The sequence below is a fragment of the Calonectris borealis genome, chromosome 19 (assembly GCF_964195595.1).
Source record: "Calonectris borealis chromosome 19, bCalBor7.hap1.2, whole genome shotgun sequence".
NCBI lineage: Eukaryota > Metazoa > Chordata > Aves > Procellariiformes > Procellariidae > Calonectris > Calonectris borealis.
Window position 1 is genome coordinate 4820119 of NC_134330.1, and position 26157 is coordinate 4846275.

Here is a 26157-nt window from a genome sequence, read left to right on the forward strand (position 1 = left end):
CATAAGATCTTTCTGTCAAAAACTAGTCTAGAGAAACAGCTTTTCCAGCAGGCTGAGCTGACAGGCTGTAGCTGTTAAGCTAGAGGCAACCTCCAAACCTCTAGCTCCTGAGGTTTCGAGTTAGATTATTATTATTCAATGAAATTATCTAGTTCATGTTTTGCAAAAGGTAACTATCTTTCTAGTCTTGCCATCCATCTACCCATGAATAAAAGAATAATATATTTGCCTGTTTAATAGCAAACTATTATTAGAGAGAGCTGATCAGCCTTAGAAACATACTCTAAAATCCTAGATTGCTTGGAAATCCTAGATTGCTTGAAACACCCTACGGCATTGTACTCAAAAGAAATAAAATGCCTATTTATTAATGCATAAGTATAGATTACCAATAAGCCAGGTCCTTAGCTGGTGCTCCTGGAGCTTTGCTGAGCAGAGCATCTCATTCAACGTTACAATTAACTCCTTCACCATTTCCAAAGCAGAGACTCGGTAAGAACACTATATGGATTAGCGGAGGGTCTCCCTTATTCAGCCTCTAGCTTCTTGCTGGTCCCTTTGGCTAAATGCTGCTTCTCTCTCTTCTCCCATTCCAGGCATCAGCTCCTTTCAGTCTTACTGTGCTCTGATGTACACACTTCGGGAGCTTTCTGCTATTTTCTGAGTTTTGATGTCTCCTTCATCAGCCTCCTTGACCTGTATTTCTTGTGAAGATGTTATTTCCTTCTTACCAGCAGCACTCCATTGCTTTTCACAACAGTTGTTGGATGTATCATATTCCATCTCAGCAGGGACCTGGTTTGAAGGTATAAGCTCATAAGGAGATGTGAATGCTTATCAAAATAGGCTGGTAATAAAAAAGAAGGAATGTATTCCTTTTTCTTGGGCCTGCATCCAAAATGCTGCATAGGCTTTGTGCAACTTCTGTGCTTGAGAGTGATTTTACCATCACTGCAAATGGAAAAACATCAGCAGATGTGCTAGAGATCTTAAAGATGTATCCCAAGCTGGCCTGCAGGTCAGAGATAGTCTTGCCTTTGCTAATATAACCTAAAACCAGGCCACAATTTTACCAGCTTCTGGAAACAAATACCACTTTATTTCATGGTTAACAACATGCTGGAATAGTATCATCAGCTCTTTCCAGTTATTCAATAAAAATGAAAGCAGATCTGCTGATGCAAAAATATTTTATAATAACAAAAAAGGGAAAACAACGTGTAACAAATTCAGACTTTTTACAAAACCTTTAATCTAGTCTACACTTTCTCTGTAATTCCTATATATGCCAATAGCTCCCTAAACACAGCATGGAACAGATGCATGGAGGGAGGGTGGAGGGAGATGGAAATTAATCCATCTCTGTAATTGAGTTCTCAGAACAGCTTTCTCACTACAAAAATGAGTCAGTGTTAGCAACTGATGTTGCTAATGTGCAAGATAGGAATACATGTCTGTATTTCAGTCGAAATACATGATTCTAAGTAATGAAATTGTATCTAGATAACATGAAATTATCTTACTTGCTTCCCAGTCTCATTTGAGCAAAAAAGGTGCACATCCATCTCGTTTTAGACAGATGAAGTATAAATGTTTTCCCCTTAAAATAAAGACTAGGGGGAGAAATAGATTTTAAGAGCATACCACAGGATAAAAACTTGGAAATTTTAAGGGAATTTGCATGAACAATACTTAACATTAAAAATAGATTAGAGTCTAGCCTGACAGCTGCCGTATCAAAGCTCAATTTGACACAACACATGAAGGGCAGAATCAGAAACACCTTCAGATCAAATACACTAAAATAGCTATGCACTATATTACAAGAACAAATTATTTTTGTGGACCATCTCTCAAAATGCTAATTGTGTTTGGGCTTAAAAGGGAAATCAAAGCTGTAAGAGATGAGAATTGGGCTTTTGTAACTCCAAGTTTGCCAGCTCCTCTGGCTTATCACAAATTCTGACCATTTCAAAGAGGCCCTGATCCACTCTATCACCCAAAACCCAAACGTCAAATAATTATGTACGCCAAACAAGGAAAATCATTACCTCCCACCCTATAAATGTATTTTCCACTTGGATATAAGCCCTGCATTCCAGGCATCTCCAGTCATGGTACTGGCCTAGCCACGCCTTTGACCTTAGTCCTCTGCACCTGACCTGGGTAGCCACAGAAATAATCCTCCATGTTTTATTTTGATTGTTTCGTTCATGTTCAAGCCAAGGTTGTATTCCATCTTTTACAGAGACAACATGCAATATGTGAAAACTGGCATTCATTCTGTGCAAGAGCCACCGAACTCCCCAAACAAGGTTGACATCCTGGCCTGCTGCCTACATGTATGTATACTGTGAGACAGCTTAAGGACAAGAAGTCTCTAATGAAAGCATCAGACTAAGTTACAGACAGCTACTCATCTCTCCTAGTCCTTCTAAAAATATTTCCTACCAGAAAAATGAGTCTCGCATGAAGTATCATTTTAGGCAGAAAGTTAATGGATCTTTCCTTGTCACTCAGTCAAAGTTAATGTGATAATTACTTCTCATTTCACAAATGGGAATGACAGCGCAACGAAACATGTACACCCAGAAGCAGAGCGGACATTAAACACAAGCTTTTTTCCCCACTGTAATGAGTGATGGCATGTTGAATACAACTCCATAAAAAGTGAAGGAAGTGAAAGGAAACACTGTACAGCCAGGGAAAAAAAAAGAAGCTGCATCTCAGGCCATTCCAAACAATTACTTTATTTTCTGTGGAACATCACCATGGCAGCCCCCACAGCAGCATCGACATCCTTCCCGTAAACCACAGGGAATGGAAAAATCCTTTCCACTTCCTGCCTCAGCACCTCGTTCCTGGCAAGGGCACTCCCGCTCCCCAGAATCCTCCTCACTCCCGTCTCCATCAGGTGCTGCACAGGTAACATGGAACAGAGGTTTTCAACGATGCCACGGCACAGAGCTCTGGTTACGTGACCCAGGGAGAGGTCAGAGACAGCAATATTGGTCACTGACGCCAACTGCTCGGGAATGTGTCTCTCTCCAAATATGGTTGGGTGGACTGAGAGTTTGCTGTCGTTTTGGGCCAAGGCTGCTTTGATTATCTTTGTATAGATGGCAGACTCCTGAACCTGAAGTCCTGCAGATGGGAAATACCACGTTACTAATCTGAAGGGGTCTAGTGTATCTCACATGTGGAGACTTAAAATGGATGCTGATCCACCTGTTCAGGAAAATATTGTATATCTTTTCCCTGTCCCAAAGGTAATTGTTTTTCCGGGATTACAAAGCACAGTTCTCCCATCCAATTGTATCTATTATCTGTGATACTAGAAATCTTTTTCTGATTACAGAAACTGCCTTTCCTGATAATACAGCTATTCCGCTTTGCCTATACTGTGCTAAGTTACACAAAACAACATCTTTAAAGGCACTAATGGCAGACTTCAGCTTCAGGGGCTAGATTGCATGTGAATGCAAAGTTCACTTCAAGTACTCACTGAAAGAACAATTTCAGAGCTTATTTCTGTATTGCAAAACCCAAGAAATTATAAAAAAAAACCTGTAAACACCATGTTTAAAGCACTTAGAAGATATTACATGAGTTTGAGTCTTAAAATCCATTAGAGTGCTGCAAAATACGCAGCAAAAGGCAACTGATACAATCAAGGGACTCTTTCGGACTGTAGTCACACAAAATTAGAGGCTGTCCTCAAATTTGCTGACTTTTTCTTTTGAAAAACAACTTGCAAAAAATAATTCTCTCATGTTCTTGAAACAAAAGAAAACCCAAAACCTAGAGGCAATGTGAATGTGGAGTCCAAGAATGACTGTCTCAGCATGTTCATAAGCTTCAGCAGGAAATTCCAGAGATCTAGGAAGCATGACCCAAGAGATGCATCCTTGTTCCTTATATGGCATGACAAAATAGCTCTAGGCTTGTTCCTTTGCCTTAGTGTCCTTTTACCTTGCTGATCAACCTCGATTTTAAGCTTTAACTATCCTTGAAATAGCTCACCTAGATCTTCTGTCCACCGTGCCACCATGTCCACAAATGTTGCTAGCACATTGCCTCCATTAAGTGATGCTGCCACTGCCAAGTAGTCACCATTGAAGTAGGGAAAATAAGTAATAGCTGAGGAAGGATCTGGTGTCTCTGGAGGCTGGAAACCCTGGGGCATTGAGATAGTCAGCTGAGCAGAGGTACCGATATTAAGAACTAGAACACAAAAGAAAAAAAAAAAAGAAAGAAAAAAAAAAATCAGTGTTTTACTAGACTATCCTGAAGGAGGACAATGAGAAAACCAAATAAGATACCAAAATGATCACACCTGCATCAGTCCTTTCAGTCAGACAGGAATAAACAGAGCACTGGAAATCTCCCAGAGCAATTCCTACTTTTGCTCCTTTGGGTATTCCATGCCATGCAGAGATTGTCCTGCCTGCAATACTGCCAGGGTCTCCCACCTCTGGAAGCAAGTGAACAGGAAAGCCGGATTTTTTCAATCTGCAATCAGAACAATATTATTGCAGGAAAGCAGTATGGGAATGTGCGGCATGATTACAAAGACCTCTTTGAAGTCACAGATGAACCTGGCCATATATTTGTGGCTGCTGGATTTATGGATGCTTTCACCTATTTAGAAAGCTTTGTCTTGGACAGGGGCAGCATTCCAGTTCAACGGGCTGGGTAAACTAGAATAGTCTAGAAGAATAAATAGCTTTGCTTTATATGCAATCTGATTACCTGAGATTATACAGCAGTACATGTTCAGCCAGTTTAACCTACTGATGTCATAGGGACAAGCAGTTCCAAGGTAAAAGGACAATCACAAAAACAGCAAAAAAATGCAACTTCTAAGTGTCAAAGAACTTTAAGCTGTCATGCAATTAGTGGTTCAAAACCAAATCACAAAGTCCAACAAACTCCTTACACAATCAAACTGCAAGATACACTAATTGCTACAGCAACAACACCAGATTAGTAAAAGTTCAGTAGGCCAAATGCAAGTTTCTGTCACTCTTTCATACCTTCATGAGCAGATTTTTTCATCTTGGAGTCCTGGCCTAACCTAAGCCCTGAAATATATAAGGCCTTAGCACTCAGCCCTGAAAGAACAAATCATTAAATTAAATAAGTAAATAAATAAACAAACTAATTCCCTATAGGACTTTCTGTAGCCTAATAACTCTTAGGTATTATCACCAGTAGGTCTTAGTAGTTACGAAGGAGCTCAGCTGAAAGAACTAGAGAGTAATAACTGTCTTTTACCAACACAGAGGTAACACCTTGGCTGCAGCATGCACTTGTCCATCCCATCCCACCACAGAAAGGAAGAGAACAGTTTAGTATATACAAGACCTCACTGACAAGTTTCTCAGCTCTGCTGTCTTAGGTATTTCTAAAAATACCGTGCCACATTTTACACAATTTAAACATATATACCTTACAAACCAGAGCAAACTCTCAATAGTTCTTCAGTACAGGCTATACCACAATTGATTAGGAGGAACTTTCAATCACGTTTTATCTGTAGCACATTCATACTTAGGGCCCAAAGAGGTGTTCACATTGCCTAACGCAAGCAATGCACAAAACCCCCTGAATGACCTTAGGACTTACATGTCAGTATTCCAGCTTTTGTTTCTGGAATTAAAGTATCCCCAGCTGGCAGCATTCTGGACAGACATGAGTGGTTTCTTCAGGTCACACAACATGGCAACCACATAGTCATGGATAGTGCCAGCTGCATCATAAGACTTCAGAAAATCTGGACTTTTAAACAAAACATTTTAAAAAGAAAAACAATGAGGAGTGCTTTAAGGTGGTGGGAGCAAGATTACTTCCAGTGCTACAGGGAACTTCAGACATGCGTGGTCCCATCTAAAAATGAAACAGCCATCTCAGTGATCCACCTGCATTTTGTTGTTTTGCTTTGGTGTGTTTTTTTTAAATGAATTTGTTTTCCAAGCTGTTACCACAGCAGCAACAGTTATCTCCTGATGGAAGATGGAGAGAGAGTGGCTTTAAGAAATGAGTTATCTAGGTTCAAAAGCACGCCGTTGCAAAAGTAACCAGGAAGGTAGTAATTGTTTGCACAAAAAAATGTCACTTTGTTGATCCTGAAGCATTTGAGAAAAATAGGTAAATTCCTGCAGTTGCTCTAGGATCCACAAATTATATGAATGGAAGTGTACCAAATAGTAAAACAAAACAGGAACAAAACAAAGCAGCTGGACTCATGAGTTATACAGGTCTAAAGCAAGATCATGCCATACTCCATATATTTGCTGAACACAAACTGGAAGAAATCAAGGTCTAATATGTTTTTCCCTATTTATTGAACCTGGACTCATTGCTGAGGAAGACACTGGCTCTTTGAGAAACATAGCATACTGCAGACGAAACTGAAGACCAAATCTTGCCGATGCCAAGTCATAAGAGAAAAATTATATCCTCTGCAAACATGCCACAACAAAGCAGACCATTCGTAACACCTCATAAGGATCTCAGCGTCTAAGGAAGAAAGGAACTGAAATTAATTTAGGGAATGTTTGTTTTAGCATCTGGTGGCAACCAGACAAAGCAACTCTGTTACAGTTTTAGGCATGTTTGTACTTTTCACAATCTGCACAAGGCAAAATTATAGTGTTCAAACTGCATTAGCAGAGCTCCTCTGAGTGGTAGAACGGACTAAAATTATTCTATGATTCTTTAAGGCTTCTGTTACTATATGGTCAGAAGCTTTTCTTTTTATTAAAGAGAACTGTAGTATTTTTATGAGGTCAGAAACTCTTGTGTGCTCAGTTGCATGTAGTTTATATTGAATATTGCCATTTTAAATATTCTTTGACTACTTAATTAATATTATGTTCACAGAGAAACGCAGCCCCTCAGCCTGTAGTGGCATTAACATGCTACAGGAATACTAATTGTTACATAAATTCAAGATGAGAACCTGCCAGTGAAACAGCCTGATACAGAAGCCCTTTTGAGAAACAACGCACCTCTTCTTTAAATACCAGTAGACTGTGGCACACCCAAATCCTGTAGCCAAGCTTATATGTGCCTGTGGCAGAGGAAGAGAAGAGAGGAAGGTGGGACTGCAGCGGCCGTCTTGCCAAGTAATCAGATGACTGACCTCCTCTGGCTCAAAGGTAGGGCCTGTACCACACTCTGTCCACTTGCAACCTGAAACACACAGTATGCGAGAAGTGCAGTGATTCCCTGCAGCGTAGTCTGCCTGGCATTCTTCATTTCTGGACACTCTTGATAATTTGTCAAATATGTTGGAAAAAGAGCAGAAACAGAGAGAGTAGTGATTGTAATCACATTAATTAGTCATAGTTTTCAGCCCTAGATAACATCATAATGCCAGTCATCCTTTGCTAAAACAGAAAATGGTATCCAAAGTCTTCCTTCTCTATAACACTCCTACTGCCTAGAGGAACAAGCAACTTGCACCTTGAGATATTAATGATACAACTTAAATAATACGTGACCCACAAAAAAAAAAAAAAAAAAAAAAATCACAATTCTGCTATGGGAGGTAATGAGCTGATATGACAACTCTCACATATAAACCTTAACTGGGATCTGCCACATCATGACCTAGAGAATGCTGCATTAGGAACGAACTGCCTATGATGGATAGCACGTAGTTTCATCACCTTTTGAGCCAACGCAACAGGAAACCTGCATCTACATGTATTAAGGAATGAAGCGCAAAGTACTAAAGAACATCCCTCCCCTGTGCCACGCAACAAAGCTTCACCCAAGGTAGAACAGGGTTTAACTCAGTTTTCAGTTTTACCAGTCAAGGATCTTCCTTTTGCACACAGAACACTACACCTTTGATGAAACCTTCACATTCTTTCATGTGAAGGCCTCAGCTAAATTATGGCAACTTCTCAGAGCTGCTCAGAGCCTTCTCAGCAATGTCTGCTATTGCTCCAGTCCAGTGTGCTACATGCTGCCTGACATGCTCACCACAAGCAGTCCTGCAAAGGCAGCACATGGTCCTGTCAGAGCACCAAATTAAGCAGAGGCTAAGCTCAAGCACTGGCAGGTGATGTTTGCTAGCACACTCCACGGCACAGCTTCAGCCTCCGACAACTACTGCTCTCCCAGGTGATGCCTGGCCACAATGTGAGGATACACACAGTCTCCAGCGGCTCTGTAACTGAGGCAACCTTTTGGTTTTTGGCTGGGGATTGGAGCAGAGTTTCCAGCTGTGCTGTGCCACTTGTCCTACAGGTCAGAGAAGACACCCAGCTGCTTAACTGACTAAGACAAATACGGCTAAAAGAGTCTTTCTTGGGCTGGATACAGGGATTTGAAGTTACACTCACACAGTAAAAAGCAGCCGTGAAAGCTGGGAAGTACTATGTGAAACGTGCAAAGCAAACACATACTTTCTCGTTTCCTTAATTGCCTGTTCTATCAAGTCTGTTTGAACTGAATTTCCAATTGGTTTGCTTTTCTAGTTTTAAATGGATTCTAAGAAATATTATTAACCATAAATCTAACCCTAAAGGATGCTATTAAAAATGTAATTTGTATCCCAAAGTACATGGATTCACTTAGTCTATTCAAAACAAGCAAGAGCAAACACCCTCTTTCACTTGATAGAAATGAAACAAAAGTGGCATGTGGCTTTAGGAAATAAAATATTAACCAATATGACATAAGAATCTATGTCTACCATGAACCCATGAGGCTTTGTTATGCAGCCCTTGGGACAGCTGGAAAGTAAGCAACAGCTCCTTCACTCCATCAGCCTTTGGATTTCTTTCTTTCTAATCATTTTAGTATTTAATGTAAAATTACAGCCAATAATGAATAGCATAGTGTCTCTTAAAGCAATTAAGACCCTGACAACTTTTGACAGGCAGGGACCAGCACTTTTGGGAAATCTATTCTGTGGTTTACAATAAGTCTTTGCTTAATCTGGATAACTCCTATTATTATAAGACTTGCATAATTGTTCAGATGTGACCATCATAAGGTAAAGAGAAAGAAGACATGGAACCACATTCTGAAATCCTTAGACTTCAGAAGGTTTACAGGACATTAGCCAAGAAGATAATCCATCCCTATCTCACAGGGCTGGCAATCCAAGGCCTGAATTTTTCAAACACCCTCGCTGTCACAAAGATTATTTGAGTATTTGCGCAATCAAGCCTCATGTGACTACCTCACTATGATTGATTTTGCTTCTGAGGTCTTGGCCCTTCATTCTACAGGCAGCTGAGTATTCAGAATCATGACCATAATCCTTTTTCAGCTCCTACTAACAGAAGCATAAGCAGCAAGATGAATGCAACATGACAGTCTATCACTGGCTAGGAAAAAAAATGCCTTCAGATTGGGCGGGGGGAGATGGGATAGGCGGAAGGACGAAAACATCGTTTACTGAACTTCAGTTTTTCTCCTACTGTACTTTCAAACAGCATTTCAGAATAGCATAGTGATATTCACTGTTGGATTGCTACTGCTATGCACATTCTAACATAAAGATCAAGCGTAGCTTATTTTTCAAGGCATGCACAGAACTGCTAATACTGCTACTGTAGAATCATTAGAAGGTATTGAGATATTGGGCAACAGATAGTTAAGTGTTTTATGAGGTGAATAACATTTCCCACAAAAAAAAGTCATTCACATGATTCAGAAGTTTTTTCAACTGGCAGCAGATAGCATATGATGGACAAGCAATTAGCAAGCCACGAATATGTTATTCCTCCTTCATATTAATAACTGTGCTGACTCTGCAGGGATCTCACAAGACTAAATTCTTTAACTAATATGTGTAAACAACATGGTCAACTATAGTCAGTAGCTGAAATGCCAGTAATTAAAGCAAAATTCCCACAGAAGATCTCATGTTAATTCTGTTTTACAGAAGACCAAAGTGAACATGCAAGAGTTTCCTACGACCACTTCAGTGTTAAAAATTTATTTTCTGCATCATAATACTCTGAACAGGAATGCCAAAGAATTAACATTACCTTTATCTTTTTTCCAAAATACAATCCCGTGCATTTGTCCTGAAATGCCAATGTGACTGACTCTTTGAAGCTGCTGCCGAGGTAGTGCAGCAAGGCATTCATTCAACGCTCTTATTATTCTCCGGACATTCTGCTCCATTCCCTGTAATCATAAAGCATTATTCTGAGCATGAAACCATTAGGATTCACTCATTGTATTTATTAAACAAGGCTACTCTAGTCAGAAGTGAAGAACAGAATTAATTTAGCGTAATAGCATGTATTAGAATAACATTCACTACTAAACTGAAAAAAAAAAAATGCAAAACCCCCCCACAAAACCACAAAAACTAAAAACCAAGTTGAGAATGAGACAACAGCCTCTTAAACCGAAGGCCAAATAATTCTTAACTTCCCGAGTTACCATATTCAAATATACCTTTTTAAAAAATCCATTAATACTCACTACATGCTTTCATCAGTTCACTTTATATATTGCTCTTCTTTTTCCTCACGAAGAGGATCATCTGCGTGTTCTGACTCGCATGCAGTATCCCTTACATCTTCCTAAAGATCCTCTGTATCTATTGTTGATTTTGATGATGCTGATACTTCGTTTCTGGAAACTCTATTCCTAGAACTGCCCAGCAAACTGATCTATCCGGCAAACTCACCAAACCATGCCACAAGAGAAGCTCTATTCCAGCTTTCACACTTTTGAAGATTCAGATTACTTTGTGACAGACCAGTATGAAGATTATAAGCAAAAGTATTAAAATACAGTCTACATATAGATGTGAACTAATCTGCGCATACATACTTTTGGCTGCATAAACATGACTGTAGAGAAGAGGGTGGGCCTGTTTGGTATCTTTGCGCAGAAATTAGCCCCTGGACTCACTAGAGGAATCTTCATATGTGTTTTTATGATTGTGATTAATCCTTTCTTAGGCTGACCAACACAATGAATGTAAAGATCTTTAACAGGAGTACATGTTCCTGGTTATTTCCATGGGGAATTTCCAGTTGTGATTCCATCTCACACTGAAGTGCAAAATACCCTTTCAGTTGGCAAGTGGTTGCTGTTTCCTGACTGCTAGCATCAAAAACAAAGTGATGGTTCATGGGAGAATACTTCTAGATTGTCTTATTCAACTTTTCAAAACCTGCATCTTTCTTAGATCAAGCAGCTGTACTTGACTTTCTTGAACAGCAAACAGAGAGCATTTTAATTCTACTTTCAGACATCCAGACACACGCAGCAACCATCTAGGTCAATCTAGGCACAAAAACAATCCAGGAAAGCCACTGAAGTCTGCACAATGTAGCAGAACAACCCGGCCACCACAAGGCAAGGCCGGTATCCTGAAATTGCCAGCAGTGCTATCTGCCACCCCTTACCTGCGGTCCAGCTTCCAGGCTACTGGTGTGTGCCTGCGTCTCCCTGGAGCAGCTCTCTGCCACCACCTGCCCTCGCTCTGCCCCTACCAACAGGGCTGCCTTAACCGACGTAGTGCCCAGGTCTATGCCCAGCACACAGGCAGCATCAGGCCTGCCTGCAGCCTCGCTGCCCGCCATGGTTACAGGTAGAGGTGATTGCTTTCACCTTCCCCACCACGGGCCTCTACGCGGTGGCCGGACCGACACCCACCCTGCTGAGCCCCACACTGCTCCCTGCACCTGCCCCAAGAGCCAAGGGTGCCGAGGGCACAATGGGTGCGGGCTCCCACCCCAGCAGCGCACAGGGACTAGGCCGACTGAGCTAGCAAAGGGGCCTGGACTTTGCCCGCTGGCTGAAGACGTCTCCCCTCACCAGTGCCTGGGCACTATGCCTCCATCTTGAGCGTGACAAAGTGTCCCTTCCGCAGCCCTCCCCGGTGACCTACACAGCTTTAAAGGAAACTTCAACAAACAACAACAAAGCGACAAGTCCTCCCTCCACCCGCAGCGCTCCCTCCTCACAGACCGGCCGGCAGCAGCCCAGCGCCCAGCCCGCTCTGCCACACCCAAGATGGCACCCGAGGGCGGGCGCACGGACGCTACACGCGCCCTGGGCGGGGAGTTGATAGGCGGCCGCCTCACGTGAGAAGCTGAAAAGGGAAGAGCCGAGGCTGTGCGGGACGGAGCTGCGGCGCGGGAAGGAGGTAGGCGCCCTCTCCTCAGCACTGTTTCCTCAGGATTAGCGCGTCCTAAAGCGTGGGATGGCCCCGCTTCACTGTGCCTCCCGAGGGGAGGACGGCGGGGACTACAAGTCCCAGCGTGCATCGCGCCGCGCTGCCAGGGGTGGGGAAGCTGGTGGAGGCGCGGTGGCTGCTGAGATTTGTAGTCCCGCGCGGGGGTGGGGGGAGGGCGGAATCCCTCAGAGGGTGGAGGCTCTGTGTGGTGGGAGAGGGATAAGCTGTGAGGGAAAGATGTCCCCGGGGGAGTTTGGGCAGACAGAGGGACTGAAACACCGATGCCTTTTCGGGGGTGCTGAGGGTCCCTCAGCCAGGCAGGGCCGGGGGCCATGGTGCTGGGGAAGGAGCTATTTGCAGGGAGCTGCCAACTGAGGGGGTGGGCTGGTGCCCCCTCAAAACGTGTGGATCCTGAGCAAAGCCTTCTCCCCACTTTTCCTGCAGTTCTTCCACCATGAGGATGCAATACCTGCTCCCCACTCTGCTGTACCTCTCGCTTGTGCTGCTGGGGCCTGGCGGTGAGTGTTTGGCCATGCCAGCTTGGGCCCACAGGGCCTCCTGGGCAGGGGCCAGGTCTGAACTGGTAAGAGGTGGAAGAGGGCTGCTCTGCAGTATCGCCATCGCGCCTCTCTGGGGAGACCTGTGCCGTGGTTCCCATCAGATCTTTCACCCGTTACCTTTGACTTGGTGTGCTCATATACAGACAGTGCTACACTGAGGCGCTGATGTGATGGAGCACTTGACTTGTGCTCCGAACTCGACCTCTGCAGAAGCAGGTTAAATACTGTCTGTGGTGCAGTCAGTGATGAACTGGGGAGCTCTCAAGCACTTAAATAACTTCTGAAGAACACTGTGTAATACATGGCAACAAGAAAAAAAGTGTGCAGGCAACCTGTCTATCCCTCCATTTCTGATCTTATTTTTATATAGCTCTTTGTCCTTCCTCTTGTCTCTTGTGTCCTTTAAACATACAGCGAATAAAATGGACTTGAATTCCAAATGTTAAAATTGTTGACACGTGACCAGCTTATGGTTTTGATATCAGTTGTATTGGCACTTGGAATATCAGCCTCTCTTAAAGCATGTTGTGGTACAATATAGCTGGATTGTTGTAAAGTATACCCCTTAACAGCAGTATTTCAGAGCACTATAGTAAGGTGCTTGTGATTCCTGAAGTGTTAAGATAGTAAATGTACATACTCTTGAACATCTGGGTACCTGGTTTGAATTTGTTACTCAAGAAGCAATTTTAAACTAAATTTTGGGCATTTATGACTCCTAGGATCACATCAAGAAACAATTAGTGTGGGTCTGAAGTATCCTATAGCCTTCTCTCAGCATGAACTTTTGTTGCACTTCAAATATTTAAATTGCTTCCTTGTAACATGTTGAAGTGACAGTTATTTACTTCTCCTTTCAAATTGTTTAGTTGCCTTGAAATAAGCTGTACTCCCTTTGCTGTTTATCATGTGTACTAATTTTATTAATCTGACACTGCAGGTACCAATGGACAAAATGTCTATATCACAAAAGAAAGTAGGTAGTTCCTCTGAAGGAGCTATTCCTCATTCATAGTAATTGAGATTCATGTGGGTTTTTTTGGTTGTTTGTTTGTTCCCCCCCGCCCCAGATGGAGTCATTGTATTGTCTGTCCCTGATGTGGTTTCATTAGAACGTGGAAGTTCAACAAACGTCACTATCTCTCTGAGGTAAAATCATGATTGCATCTTTACTTTGCCTTTGGAACGGGGGACAAGCAAGCGGGTAGGACTTGGCTATATACTTAAGACTTTCCTGCAGAGTCATTTAATTGTTCATACAGAGTGAATCTCATTGGTGTGACTGGCCACTTCTAGACTATTACTTCGCTTAGTACCAAGATGGACCAAGATAGAGCAGCATTCTCACACACAGCCTTGTGTTGTTGCCCTCTGACAATATCCCATGCCATTTGTATGGGCAGTTGAGCAGGAAAAGATGTTTTATACTGTCTGCCCTATATTAGCTTACTGAACTGTCTTCTGTAAGTGAACTTACAGTTCCTCCATTTCTAAAAATTGATGCTTAAGAGAAACTTGCGTTTCCTAGAAGGATCACTAAAAAAACTTTACCAAGCAAACAGAACTCACCAATTTGAGCAAAGAAATGCAGCTACTCCAGAGTGGGGGCTGATGCACCTTAGTCTCATTGCTTGATACAGTGCATTGTTTACCCATGTTTTTGCTATGTCACCCTCTTCCCAGGAAAGGATTGTTAAACACACGCACCCCTCCCCTTTGGGATCTCAAAGTTGGAGTAAAGGGAACAGTCAGGTGAAAATGTAAGAATTGTGATAAAACGGAAAATAGCAAAACATGGCTGCAACAGTCTGGAACTTTTATTTTTGCAAAGAAAGATGTGATACTGTAATCTTGTTCATGGACAAGTACAGGCATTTGAACCTTATGATATTTTAAGTACTTCTGTGTAATTAAACCTCCTAGGGAAATTCTCAGCGGAGTTCTCTGGGAAAGCTATGCAGGACTATGTCACTTGGAGGGTTTTTATTTAAGGGTTTTTTGTTTTGTCTTACTGCACTGCTATAATTTCTGCCTTTCATCACCCCAAGTACACGTCCATCATTTCTGCCCCTCTTTACCAGCAAAGGGTTAACAAGCACAATGATAGGATTCTGGTGGCAATGACTTTGCTCTGCCACTTGTGTGGAGAAGAGGGAGGTAAAATGTGGGCATATAACTGTCTAGTGCCCATCACTAGTTCAGATGAAAGAAATAGTACAATGCTAACATACTTTGGTGCTGGTGTTCCTCTGAGTACTAGGTAGGTACTGTTGTGTATGGACTGTTGATTATGTTTGCAACAGCTGTGACGATTTAGCAGATACTCTCCCACAGCCCTGAAGCAATCTTTGTGAACTCAGGCACCAGTCTAACTTGTTTTTTCTGCCTTCGCAGGGCTCCATTAAATGAGACACTGGTGATAACTCTTAATATTACACACTCATCAAAACACAGCACCATTGTTGAACTGCCTGATGAAGTAAGTGACAGAACAGACTTCTGACCTTATGCAAAAGCCTACCGCTAGTATGGTGCAACTCTCCTCTTTCTTCCCTCCACTTTGCCTTGCAGGTACAATTGCCTGCAGGTCACACTAAAGCAGACTTCCAAGTGAAAGCAGATGATGTTGGACAAGTAACAGTTTATCTTTATACCATTAATTCCAACTTAACTGGGTGAGAAACTGGTTTTTAGTTCCACTTACTATCCTACAGCTTTCTAAACTTTGGGGTAACTTTTCCCTCCATAAAGTTAAATAGTTAATAGGATGTGGGTGGTATGTAGTTGAGATGTGGTGACCCTCCAGCAATCCCCAAGGTATTCAGATAAATACAGGGTATGGAAGCGGAGTGATAGTCTTGGTGTCTTAGATTTCATTACTAGATGACTGTGAGTTCTCATGGCTCCTTAGTCTGGTTTAAATAACCCCTCCCAAATGTATCAAAACTACATGTCAGCGTTTCTGATCCGGGAAGCATTTGGTTGTAAATGTCCAGTGGGATACTATTCTTACTGTGCAGAACTCGTTCTGGAGTGCTCATAGCCTGATGCAGCTGTGCACCCACATCACTATCGTGAGATATAGGTGTTTTGCTTTCTAGTTAGGGGAGCTCTCTTTTCACAGATGCCAGTCCTCTCTAATAGGAAAACAGTCTAGCAAGATGGAGAAAGCTGGATTATATTTGCTTGTTGCCCAGATGCTACTGAGCAACAGGATACTCCTGTTTTACTTCCTCATTTTGGTTCTGCTTTTAAGACTCAAAACAAATGCAGAGGTAAGCATATGAAATGCTCAACAGGACAGGCGTGATCATGAGGCTTTGCTGGCAGAGCGTGAAAAGTGAAACTCTGCTCTTACATAACAGACCTCGTGCTAAGAGAGTGGAAGCCATAGGTACAAGGTGACCTTTTTGAAGATTTCTACAGTAAAAGAATGGAAAGGAAAGAGTGAAGCGAGAAGGAAAGCATAGGTTAAGGGTAGGAGTGGGAGATGTCCTAAACATAACAAGGACACTAAAGAAAAGGGGAGCAACTCAGCTGAAACCAACTCTGAATCTTTATTGTCTTGTCTCAACACCTGGACTCTGTTTCCTCTCTCAAAGGAGAACAAGGCAAAATCTCTTGGAAAAAAGTGTGAACAGACAAATTAACTAATTCTGTTTGCATTAATCATCAGACCTAGGATCCAATTTCAAGTGATTCATAGCATCATAGTGAGATACGCTGATGAGGTGATTGGCTGGATCTATTTCCTCGCCTGGTCTATCTCCTTTTATCCTCAACTCTTCGAGAACTGGCGACGAAAAAGGTAAAGAGACTTAAGATGTGTTTGCAAGTCACTTAAGCACTTCTACAAATCATGTTCCTAGCTTCAGTTACATCCATCTTGGTTATCGTGAATTATGCATGAAAAGACTGGGGGAAAAAGCAAGGCAAAAATAGGGCCTGAAAAAATGCAGCCCCAGTGAGAGGCTGGTCGTGCAGGCCAGAGGAAACTAAGTGCATCCTACAGACACCTAATCCTAAGGTTTGGCATCCAATACTAATTTGTGATAGAGGAGACTTCCCCATTCCCTTTGGTGTCATGTTGTAAGTCATCCAGCCAAGCCAACTGTGGTGACCACCTTCAAAGATGACTTACCTTGTTTATCAGACAGTTCCTTGTAGTGTAATCATTAGGCCAGCTCCCTTTAAACTAAGTGACTGTAAGTAAAAACATTATTATATATGAAAACTAAAGCATGTGTTTTGGCAAGGATGCACTACTGCTTCTGTGGATTCAGGCTGGAATGTTTTTATCAGCCTAGCTGAGCTCGTGGAGGGGTGAAGTTAAACAGCAGGGACACAACCTTGTCAGTGAGAGCTGTTTTGAGTACCAGTGCACGGCATATGAGGGATATTTCACCTTGCTTCCTGATGAACTCACAGCATCATGTTGTGACAGTGCCTGCAGGTTTGGCTTACGTAAAAAATTGCCTATAAATCAGTACATTCTAGGGTCAAGTTGTCCCTGGAACTGCCTGTAATGCTCGGATGCATATTTCTCATACTTTTTGTTTGTTTGTTTGTTTTTCCATTCTCTAGTGTTGTTGGACTAAGCTTTGACTTTATAGCATTAAACCTTACTGGCTTTATAGCATACAGTGTGTTTAATGTTGGACTTTTCTGGATTCCCTTGATTAAGGTAAGCATAATTATCTCTAAATACTTGCCGGAGCGTGGGTATCTACAAAAGGGAGTGAAAGCATTTGGCTGGTTTTGGTTTCTCTTAAATTTAGGAGGAATTCTTAGTCAGTTATCCCAATGGGGTGAACCCTGTGGCTATCAACGATGTTTTCTTCAGTCTCCACGCAGTAGCTCTAACCCTCCTCACCGTAATTCAGTGCTGCATCTACGAGGTAAGTCTCAATGCTGGGCTGGGCTGTCAGCTCTGGCAGAGCTCCCTCTGCCGGACACCTCACCACTCACCGTCCTCTCCTTTTGGGCTCCAAAGTCCTCTTCGTTGCACTTTCATTGGCCTTTCTAGAAGTCAGGCTTCACAATCCAGCTGCCTTTTTCTTTCCTGAGCTAGTAGCAACTCCAGTAAGCTTAGCTACTTCAGCCTCATGGATGTTCTGAGCTTATAAGTAAACTCCTTAGGGACTCAAAATAGCTAAGGCAAACAGCCAAGTTCATGAAGTTCCCAAACAGATCTCTAGCCAGCACATAGATTACAGCTCTATGCAGTACAAATGCTGGTATGTGCTTTGCTGTTTCCTCACTACTCGGAGCATTCTTCAAGCTAGGACAGGTCCTCAGGGATTCCCTGCAATTAAAACTTTCAGATTTTCTCAACCTCTTTTTCTTCTAAAACAGCTGCAAAGACCCTTTTATAATTCCCACCTCTTTCCAGGTGAGACTGATTGTTATAGTCAGGTGGTTCTCTATTTAATTCCTCCTGTAAAAGCCTCTGATCTGAACAGCCAATTTTCTCTAGATGGTAACTGTTTCTCTCTTGGGGTGCTTCCTTTGGTGATGCTAAACCTAAAACTGTAACAGCCCATTTGTCACCACTGCTAGGTGCATAGTCTTTTCTAGTGAGGAATTAGAAGGCAACCATGAATCTTTTACCATAATGGCATTAGCAGCCTTTTGCATATATAGGAACTCTTCATATCATCAGACTGAACTCAGGAGATTGTTACAGCTGTGGCACTGATAATAGGCATCATAAATACTCAAGAATACTGCTACAATATTGTTTCCCACTTGCTCATGGATGTGTTCCAAATGATTGATGTTGCATATTGCTCATAAGCTCTTGCAAACCTACAGCTGGTTGCTGTAGCACTCATTTAATCTTAAAATTCCCTTGTGGTATGAGCCTAACTGGTACAACAACAGGTCTGATCCGTAACCTTGCACAGTCCTGAGCATATCCTATATCTTACAGTGTGTCCGGGAATGTATGACCTAGGTCAGTCTAAGTGTATCTGCATTTCTGTTTCAGAGAGCAAGTCAGAAAGTATCCAAAGTTGTTGTTGGACTACTGGCACTTGCATGGATATTCACATTTACAACACTATTTCTTGCTGCAGCTGAGGAGATGACGTGGCTACAGTTCTTATTCTGCTTCTCTTACATTAAGTTAGCAGTCACACTGATAAAATATTTTCCACAGGTAAATCTGAACTTTTCTGATTTTATACTATATTCCTGTCCCCCTAAGCCTGTAGTGTCTGCTCTTGAAAGTCTAACTAGACTAAACCAGCAATGATTATTTATTAAGTCTTTTAGTGACAAAAACAGTATAGTTATACAAGCATTTCTGAGATTAACATTTAAGAAGCCTTCTGTACATGACATGCTGACCGACGTCTTGTTACACTCTCAGGCATACATGAATTTCCGTCGGAAGAGCACTGAGGGATGGAGTATTGGAAATGTATTACTAGACTTCACTGGGGGCAGCTTCAGCCTTCTCCAGATGTTTTTGCAGTCATACAACAATGGTAAGGCTGGAACTGAGGTGGTGGGGCCTTTCTTAATGCGGTGGGAGAATCCTGCTACAAAGCAGATATAAACCAGTAGGTTATCTTGGGAGAATGATGTTTGTGCTATAGTATGGGTAGCTGTTCTTACACTAAGAATAAAGAATCTGTTCATATTTCTTCAAGATCGAAAATGAAATAGCCATTCTGAAGAAACCACAGGAACAGTTAATTAATTAACTTTGCATAAGATGTACACTACAGTTAGTCTTATGTGGACTGCTTAGACACACCTTAATAAACATGAACTTCTCTATTATGTATGGCATGACCTTGAGACAAAACTACACTTGAGGAGTTAGTCTTGACTCTCTAATTTTGTTTTTGACAGATCAGTGGAAGTTAATATTTGGAGATCCAACCAAGTTTGGCCTGGGTGTCTTCTCCATCATCTTTGATATTGTTTTTATGGTCCAGCACTACTGCCTTTATAGGAGACGAGGGTATGAACCTTGTGAATAACATCACTTGTGAAGACAAAAACTTTAAATGGAACTTGCCCCTACCCTGGCTGAGGGCTTTCAAGAATCCTACTGCCAGTTACCAGAAATACTGATTCTGTTTGATCCTCTCTGGTATGGAATACAAGCTGTTGCCTTGCCAAATGCTGATTGCCAGATGCCTTAAAGGACAGCAAGCTATCTAGCCACCACTTGCAAATGGAAGATTCATGCCTGTTGAAGCTGCAAAGACAGGTTAGCGTGAGCTGTCCAAGCAACATGTAGCTCTTTTTCCATTAACAACAGGAAAGAGAAAGACCAGAGTGATGTCTTTCTGATTAGAAGTGAAGCACAGAGTTCTGACTTCCAAAAATCTGAGACCATATTTAAGCAACCACTTAATATTTTAACGTAATGACTGAAGACTGTCTGTGGATCTAAGTGCTGCAGCTGACTCCTCAGAGATAGATCACAGTAGCACATCACTCAGGTTGGCTGTTAACAGTTGTACTGGTACATAAAAGAATAATGAGGGTGGTAGCAAATACACAAGTGTTAGAAGCTGAACTCTTTATTAAAAAAAAAATACTGAGAAGCAGCAGAAATTGTATTCTTATTTCACTGGTGCTAAGACAAGTGCTTGGATTTATCTGAGTACTTCTAGTGCACTAACTTCATTTTGCTCAGTTCTACTGACACGCCTTGAATCCTAAATGGGGGATGGTAAAGATTTATCAAAGAGATTATTTCTAAGTGGATCATGTTAATTAACAGCCCCATGATTAAAGTTTAAACATATGTGTTTATTCCTGGGCAACTTTCTAACTATATATGGTATGCTGTAGGTAGAGATCAAGGTCTTGAGTTACTTGAAGGTAAGCATTATACCCTTTAAAAGAACTAGAAGGGAATCCACGCATTTGTACTTGAACAATACTTGAATGCTCAAAAGCTAGTATGTCTTACTAGGTGTCAACCTAAGGAAAACTGGAACCCCTTCTCCCCTCTGCTAGAGACCAGGTGAGGTGTGACAGCTCACTAACACTGCAAATACTCACCAGTGAAGTCAGACCTTACTAACCTCAGAATGCATTGTGTTGATGTAGTCCACAATCCAAGCCAGAAAAGAGGTGTCAGCTGGAGGCATTCAAGTGATGTGGCATTCTTAAATGTAAGGAGAAACAGCTCAGGAAATCCAACTTTGTTTTATTGTGTGTAAAATCAAGTGGAATAGCAGTACAAATAGCAGTGTATATTTATAGTAACAAAAATAACTTCAACTTGGAAGCCTTAAAATTTACCACTGAATTCTTAAGTTACAAAATTCAAAAGCAGTGTTGTAGTAATTCCATAGATATAAAAATGGTAAATAGGCATCTGCTGGTGCGTACAGAACAGTCTGAGATGCATTAATCACAACATACGTACATGGCACAGCAGTAATGTACTGAATAAGTTAGTCTGCCACCTCCTCATGTTCTATTTACAACAGCTTACCTGAAGACTGGTTAAAGGAAGTATAGATATGTATAAATCAACTGAAGGGGATTAAGAACTCCAGTTTTTGGATAATTGTAAAGCCATCTGGTTAATAAACCACTAGGATGCTAGATAATTAATTTAGTGCTGCAGCAAGAATCTTAAATCCTGTGGCATGTTGATTTAAACAACTTAGTATCTTACCAGAAGTTTAAATTTGGTCAAGAGGCACTTTTACAAATCACTGGCATATTCATTTCTTCCAATAAATCCAATATTGGATCCAATAAATCAGTGATTTAAGCAAAGTCTTCTAGAAGGCAGACCAAAATCCATCCCTCCCATTTCAAGTCTGATAGAAGTGGAATGAAGAACTGAAGACTCTACAGCTACGAGCAGCTCTTTTGGTAAGTTCAGCAACAGTGTTTGCTTTCCTGCTCCATATTCCTTTCATTTAAACTTAATTCATTCAATGTTACAAATTATTTGGGAACAAGGAGAATTAAGATTTTACTCTCACAGTGAAGTTGAACTGTAGTGTCTATGAACTTTTAGTGTTCTTCATAGGCATTAATTGAACACTTCTGTGTTACTTAGTTGTTTCTTGTTTGTTTCTTGTCGGAAGAGCCTGCTTTGTACAGGGAATCTTTGCAGTAAACCGTAATGCCCCAAACCCTTCAGCATACTCTGTCTAGCTAGCACACAACGTGGGATTAGTACAGCGCTCCTCCCCACAGCAGTGTGCAACTCTTAGTTCTGGCATTTTAATTTGATAGCATGGGGGGACAGGACAGCTCGCTTCTAAAAGCTTAAGCACAGCAAACCCTCTTATCTTCCATAGCAGAAGCCACATATCCTCTTAAAATAGGAAGCTTTTGTGCTACAAAAGAATCCTGTCAATGTTAAGCCTTTTCCAGTTGCTTCCTTAGATAAGTAGGGTTTGTCCTGTCCTCCTGAAAGCCACGACTACAATAAAGTCTTACCATGTACCTGCAGGGAAGACTTTAGAGAAGCACATTGCTGAGGGGACTGGAGTTTTACTACTGCCAGTTACACCAGAGGAAGGAAAAAAAAAAAAAATAGTGTTTACCACAGTTAGGAACATGCATCCTTCCAGGCAACCTGTTCAGGTCTAGTATTTGCTTCCTTGCTTGATATCAGTCTATGTATCTCCCTCCCCAACCCTTCCCCAACTTGATGATTGATTAGGACATCATGGATTGTTGCACAGCCTTCTGCAGAGATTGCCTGGTCACCAGCAGCCGTACTACTTCTTCATTCCTTTTTGTCAGCCTCTTCCTAGCTTGGTCGTGGGTCACCATTGTCATATCCCAGCCATTCACCTAGGAAAAAAAAAACCAACATAAAATGAGGCAGGTGCATGGACTCACAGGTGTCCTATAACTGTTCTATAGGAACTATGTAGTAGATATGCTTATGCCACAGCTCAGTGTGTTTATAAGCCTCACAAACTGTCCTGGAAAGTACCCTGAAGACAGTATTTTCCCCAGCAGAAACTTCTCTGTAGTGTGCACTTAGTACTACACTAGTACTTGTCTTATCTCGGTGTTTACCTGCATGATCTTATCTCCAATCTGAAGTCCTGCAACTTCTGCTGGGCCTCCTTCTGTCACCCTTGTTACATAGATACCCTGGGGAAAAAAAAAAAGTGTTAATTTCCTAAATATGGGAGCATTAAATACTCAAGAGCCATTCTACTGACAGTGCAAAAAATAATTTGTGGTATATTACGGGATTCTAGTTCAAAACAGGTTTGTGCAATGTTGGAAAATAGAAAAGGTGGAGAGCTAGCGTTAAACAAACTTAGTCTGCAAATGATAACGTGGCAACAGAGTAACCTTCGTAGTCAACCATGTGAGAGGACAGAATAGAGATGCAAGTCAGTAGAGCTCGCTGGGTGGGTTGGATATGCTCAGCTTTTTGCAGAGATAGTTGCTACAGGAAACAAAGAGCATCTGACCTTGTCGGTCTTGTCTTCAGAGAAAGGATTCTGAGTAGGATCCTGATCAATGCCACCTCCAATGCTGAATCCCAGAATCAAATTGTCACCTTGACGAAGCTTATGTATTTCGATTCTTTGCTGAAAAGAGAAAAAGATAAAAAAGCTGAGTATTGCGATCACTGGAAGAAGTCTCAAGTGTGTTTCAGACACAGATACTTAAGACCCAGTTAGACTCTTTCACAGAGATACCATAAACCTACTAGAGCAGGCTGCATCACAGCTTGGTAAGCTTACATATTGTAGGCAGACAGCTCTAGAACCCCTTGGCAGCACGGAACTACGTGGCGTTTGCTGTCTGTCAGTCACATGCAACCTTGGTGTTGACAACAATTGGCTCCGAACTGTTCTCAGCCTTACCACAAGAGAGCCGGACAGGAAGCCATCTGCAAGCTCATCCCAAGGGCGCTCGTGCCATGATACAGCCAAGCTCCTCAACTAGGCAGCGCTCTACCGCTGCCCAGAGATACAAGGGGAAAACAGGGCAGGTCTCTTCAAACATGAGTCATGTCTTGATAACTAGCAGTCACTCATAGCTAGAGTCATCTTGCTCTTTATCCACGTGCCTTGTGTTCCTGCCTAGCCTTATCAGTGGAAATAACAACCTATTATTAGGATGGTTCTTTTTCAGGATACCTTATCAACACACTTTGGTAATCCAGAGACAGGTTCCTTGCAGGCATCTGACAAGCTTTACTCATTATCTAAATACTGTATAAATACCAGCTTGTGCAGTTCTTGAGCCAAGATAAAAAGCCACGGTCTTAACTGAAACAATAACCACTCAAAAGGTTCTTCTCGAACTGAGGGCTCAGGCTCTCACTGGGACAGGACTGTGTGGTCGCACCAGGACAGCTTCCATATCCTCAGGGCTGTCTGCTCTAACTCGGCGGGGAGCGGTGCAGCATACTTCCGCTGGGTTAACCCCAGGCACCATTACGTTCAGCATTCTCACTAGTGGAAGAAACACCAGAGACCCCTGCTTGCACTTGATTAAGGCAACTGATATACTTTAGAAGCTCTACTTCTTAAACCCCGCCTAGGCAAGGCAGGTGCTTATCCTGCCGATGTCCTGCAGCAGCGGGCACCGAACAAAGCGCCCGGCCGCGCCTGCCGCGGGAGCGATGGAGGATCAGACTGCGAGACGCCCGGTACAAAAGAACCGGTTTCTCCGCGAGGCCCGAGCGACAGCTGCTTGTTCCTTCTTCTCTCAAGCAACGCCTGAAGAGGAGGCGGGGGCCGCGGCCCTCGGCTGGGGTCGTTTCCTCAGACCGGCGGAGCTTCTTCCCCGTCCTCCCGTCCGGGAGCGGAGGGGCGTTGTGCGCGGCCCGGGCGCCCAGCCCGCCCGTTACTGCGGGCACCGACAGCCTCCACGGCAGAGAGCCGGCACGAGGGCGGGCGCGGAGCGACCGGGGCCGGCGGCGCTGCAGCCCGCACCCTTCGTCCGCTCCTTCCGCGGGCCGGCGCTGCCCCGGCACCCGCCCGCGGCACCTCCGCCCCCGCCGAGCCCCTCCGCCCGCTGACAGCCCGCAGGGCGCTGCCAGCACCGCCGCCCCTGTCCCGCTCAGCAGCCCCCGGCGCGGTGCCCCCGTCCCGTCCCCGTCTCACCACCACGGCGGTGACCGGCTGCCCCGGCACGTACGACATGGCCCCGCCGCCGCCGCCGCCGCCCGAACAAAAGCGCCTCGCCCGGCCCCGCCCACCGCCGCCGCCAGCCAATCGGATGCCGCCTCGCCCGTGGCGGAGGAGCGGGCGCCGGAAGTCAGGCCGTTTTCCCGGCGGCCCCCGCGCCAAGATGCCTGACAGGAGCTTCCGGCGGGGAGGCGCGGGGCTCCGCTGTGGCGGTAGGTTGGGCCCGGCGGGGAGGCGCGGCGGCCTCGGCTCCCGCGGGCGGCCCGCGGTGACGGGCGGTGTGTGGTGTCCCTTGGCAGGGTGTGAGGCGTGACGGTCGGGCCCGGCCGAGGGTCCCACGGAGCAGCGCGCCGCCGTGGATGAGAGGTACGGGCCGGGGGAAGGCGGGAGGGCCCTGCGGGCCGGCAGGGGCCTCGGCGCGGGCGCCGAAGGCCGTTGAGCTTCCGCCGCGCTCCGGAACGGCGCACCGGAGGGCGGCCTCTCGGCAGCGGCTGCCCCGGAACCGAGCGGGCTCCCCGGATCGGTGCCGCGGGCCCGGCTCTCCGCCGAAGGCACCGCTTCAGCACGGACCGGGGCTGCGCCGGGTCAGCCTGCCCCTCCGCGGCCCGTACAGTGCGTGTCTCTTTTACCGCAGTCTCGCTGGGAGAGAGGAGGTCCCCGAGCCCGGCTGGGAGCCATGGCCGCGGTGGTGGCCAAGCGGGAGGGGCCGCAGTTCATCAGCGAAGCGGCGGTGCGGGGGAACGCCGCCATCCTGGACTATTGCAGGACGTCTGTCTCGGCCCTGTCGGGCGCCACGGCGGGCATCCTCGGCCTGACTGGCCTGCACGGATTCATCTTCTACTTCCTGGCTTCCGTCCTCCTCTCCGTGCTCTTGGTGTTAAAAGCCGGACGGCGATGGAATAAGTACTTTAAATCCCGAAGGCCGCTTTTCACGGGGGGGCTTATAGGAGGGCTTTTCACATATGTCCTGTTCTGGACTTTCCTGTACGGCATGGTTCATGTCTACTAAATCAACTAGGAGCCACGTTAGCTGCAGTGGTTTTTAATGAAGCAGGAGGACTGTTGCCAAAAGTCACCTACACAACTAGGCCAGCTTACCTCTTAAACTGTTGTTCATCGCTTGTATTGTTAATACTGTCAGTAAATTATGTCCAAGTACAAATGAATTGGTAGTACTGTTCTAATTAAACTGAATGTGAAACATCACTTGGATGCCTCCCATGAATATTTGTTTGGTGGTTAAGGAATAACTTCTGCCCCTAATTGCAGGCACAGCCATGGGTTTTGGTTAAGGTAGTCCCTTGTATCCTTTGCTTTTGGATAAGAC

The 26157-nt window shown here is 43.8% G+C and overlaps 4 protein-coding genes across 9 annotated transcripts; 2 read left to right on the plus strand and 2 right to left on the minus strand.

Annotated features, from left to right (window-relative positions):
* Positions 1-751: 751 nt before the first annotated feature.
* SHPK (sedoheptulokinase) lies at positions 752-12059 on the minus strand. Of its 2 annotated transcripts, XM_075168546.1 has the most exons (8): positions 11397-12059; positions 10017-10158; positions 7014-7197; positions 5629-5781; positions 4337-4512; positions 4024-4224; positions 2749-3144; positions 752-795 (listed from the first exon to the last, which is right to left on the minus strand). In XM_075168546.1, exons 1-7 carry the CDS (start codon positions 11571-11573, stop codon positions 2750-2752), a joined length of 1428 nt encoding a protein of 475 aa, XP_075024647.1. In that variant the 5' UTR covers positions 11574-12059; the 3' UTR covers positions 752-795; position 2749. The 2 variants fall into 2 exon arrangements, with proteins under 2 accessions (XP_075024647.1, XP_075024648.1); XM_075168547.1 differs by lacking the exon at positions 752-795 and having other exon boundaries at positions 2727-3144.
* CTNS (cystinosin, lysosomal cystine transporter) lies at positions 11998-20497 on the plus strand. Of its 2 annotated transcripts, XM_075168560.1 has the most exons (11): positions 11998-12139; positions 12614-12687; positions 13800-13878; positions 15124-15208; positions 15301-15404; positions 16406-16537; positions 17314-17413; positions 17508-17627; positions 18719-18889; positions 19103-19220; positions 19591-20497. In XM_075168560.1, exons 2-11 carry the CDS (start codon positions 12624-12626, stop codon positions 19719-19721), a joined length of 1104 nt encoding a protein of 367 aa, XP_075024661.1. In that variant the 5' UTR covers positions 11998-12139; positions 12614-12623; the 3' UTR covers positions 19722-20497. The 2 variants fall into 2 exon arrangements, with proteins under 2 accessions (XP_075024661.1, XP_075024662.1); XM_075168561.1 differs by lacking the exons at positions 11998-12139; positions 12614-12687; positions 13800-13878; positions 15301-15404 and having other exon boundaries at positions 15129-15208.
* Positions 19187-24962, minus strand: TAX1BP3 (Tax1 binding protein 3). 4 transcript variants are annotated; one of them, XR_012676573.1, is made up of 6 exons: positions 24807-24962; positions 23160-23279; positions 22753-22830; positions 22269-22521; positions 20781-20863; positions 19187-19274 (listed from the first exon to the last, which is right to left on the minus strand). XR_012676573.1 is itself a non-coding variant. In XM_075168565.1 (4 exons), the coding sequence occupies exons 1-4, from the start codon at positions 24843-24845 to the stop codon at positions 22384-22386; spliced, it is 375 nt and encodes a 124-aa protein (XP_075024666.1). In that variant the 5' UTR covers positions 24846-24962; the 3' UTR covers positions 20886-22383. The 4 variants fall into 4 exon arrangements, 1 of the variants encoding a protein (XP_075024666.1); XR_012676574.1 differs by having other exon boundaries at positions 19191-19271; XR_012676575.1 differs by lacking the exon at positions 19187-19274 and adding an exon at positions 20136-20209.
* Positions 24939-26036, plus strand: EMC6 (ER membrane protein complex subunit 6). Its single transcript, XM_075168566.1, has 3 exons — positions 24939-25042; positions 25130-25196; positions 25465-26036. The coding sequence occupies exon 3, from the start codon at positions 25507-25509 to the stop codon at positions 25837-25839; it is 333 nt and encodes a 110-aa protein (XP_075024667.1). The 5' UTR covers positions 24939-25042; positions 25130-25196; positions 25465-25506; the 3' UTR covers positions 25840-26036.
* The last annotated feature ends 121 nt before the right edge of the window (positions 26037-26157 follow it).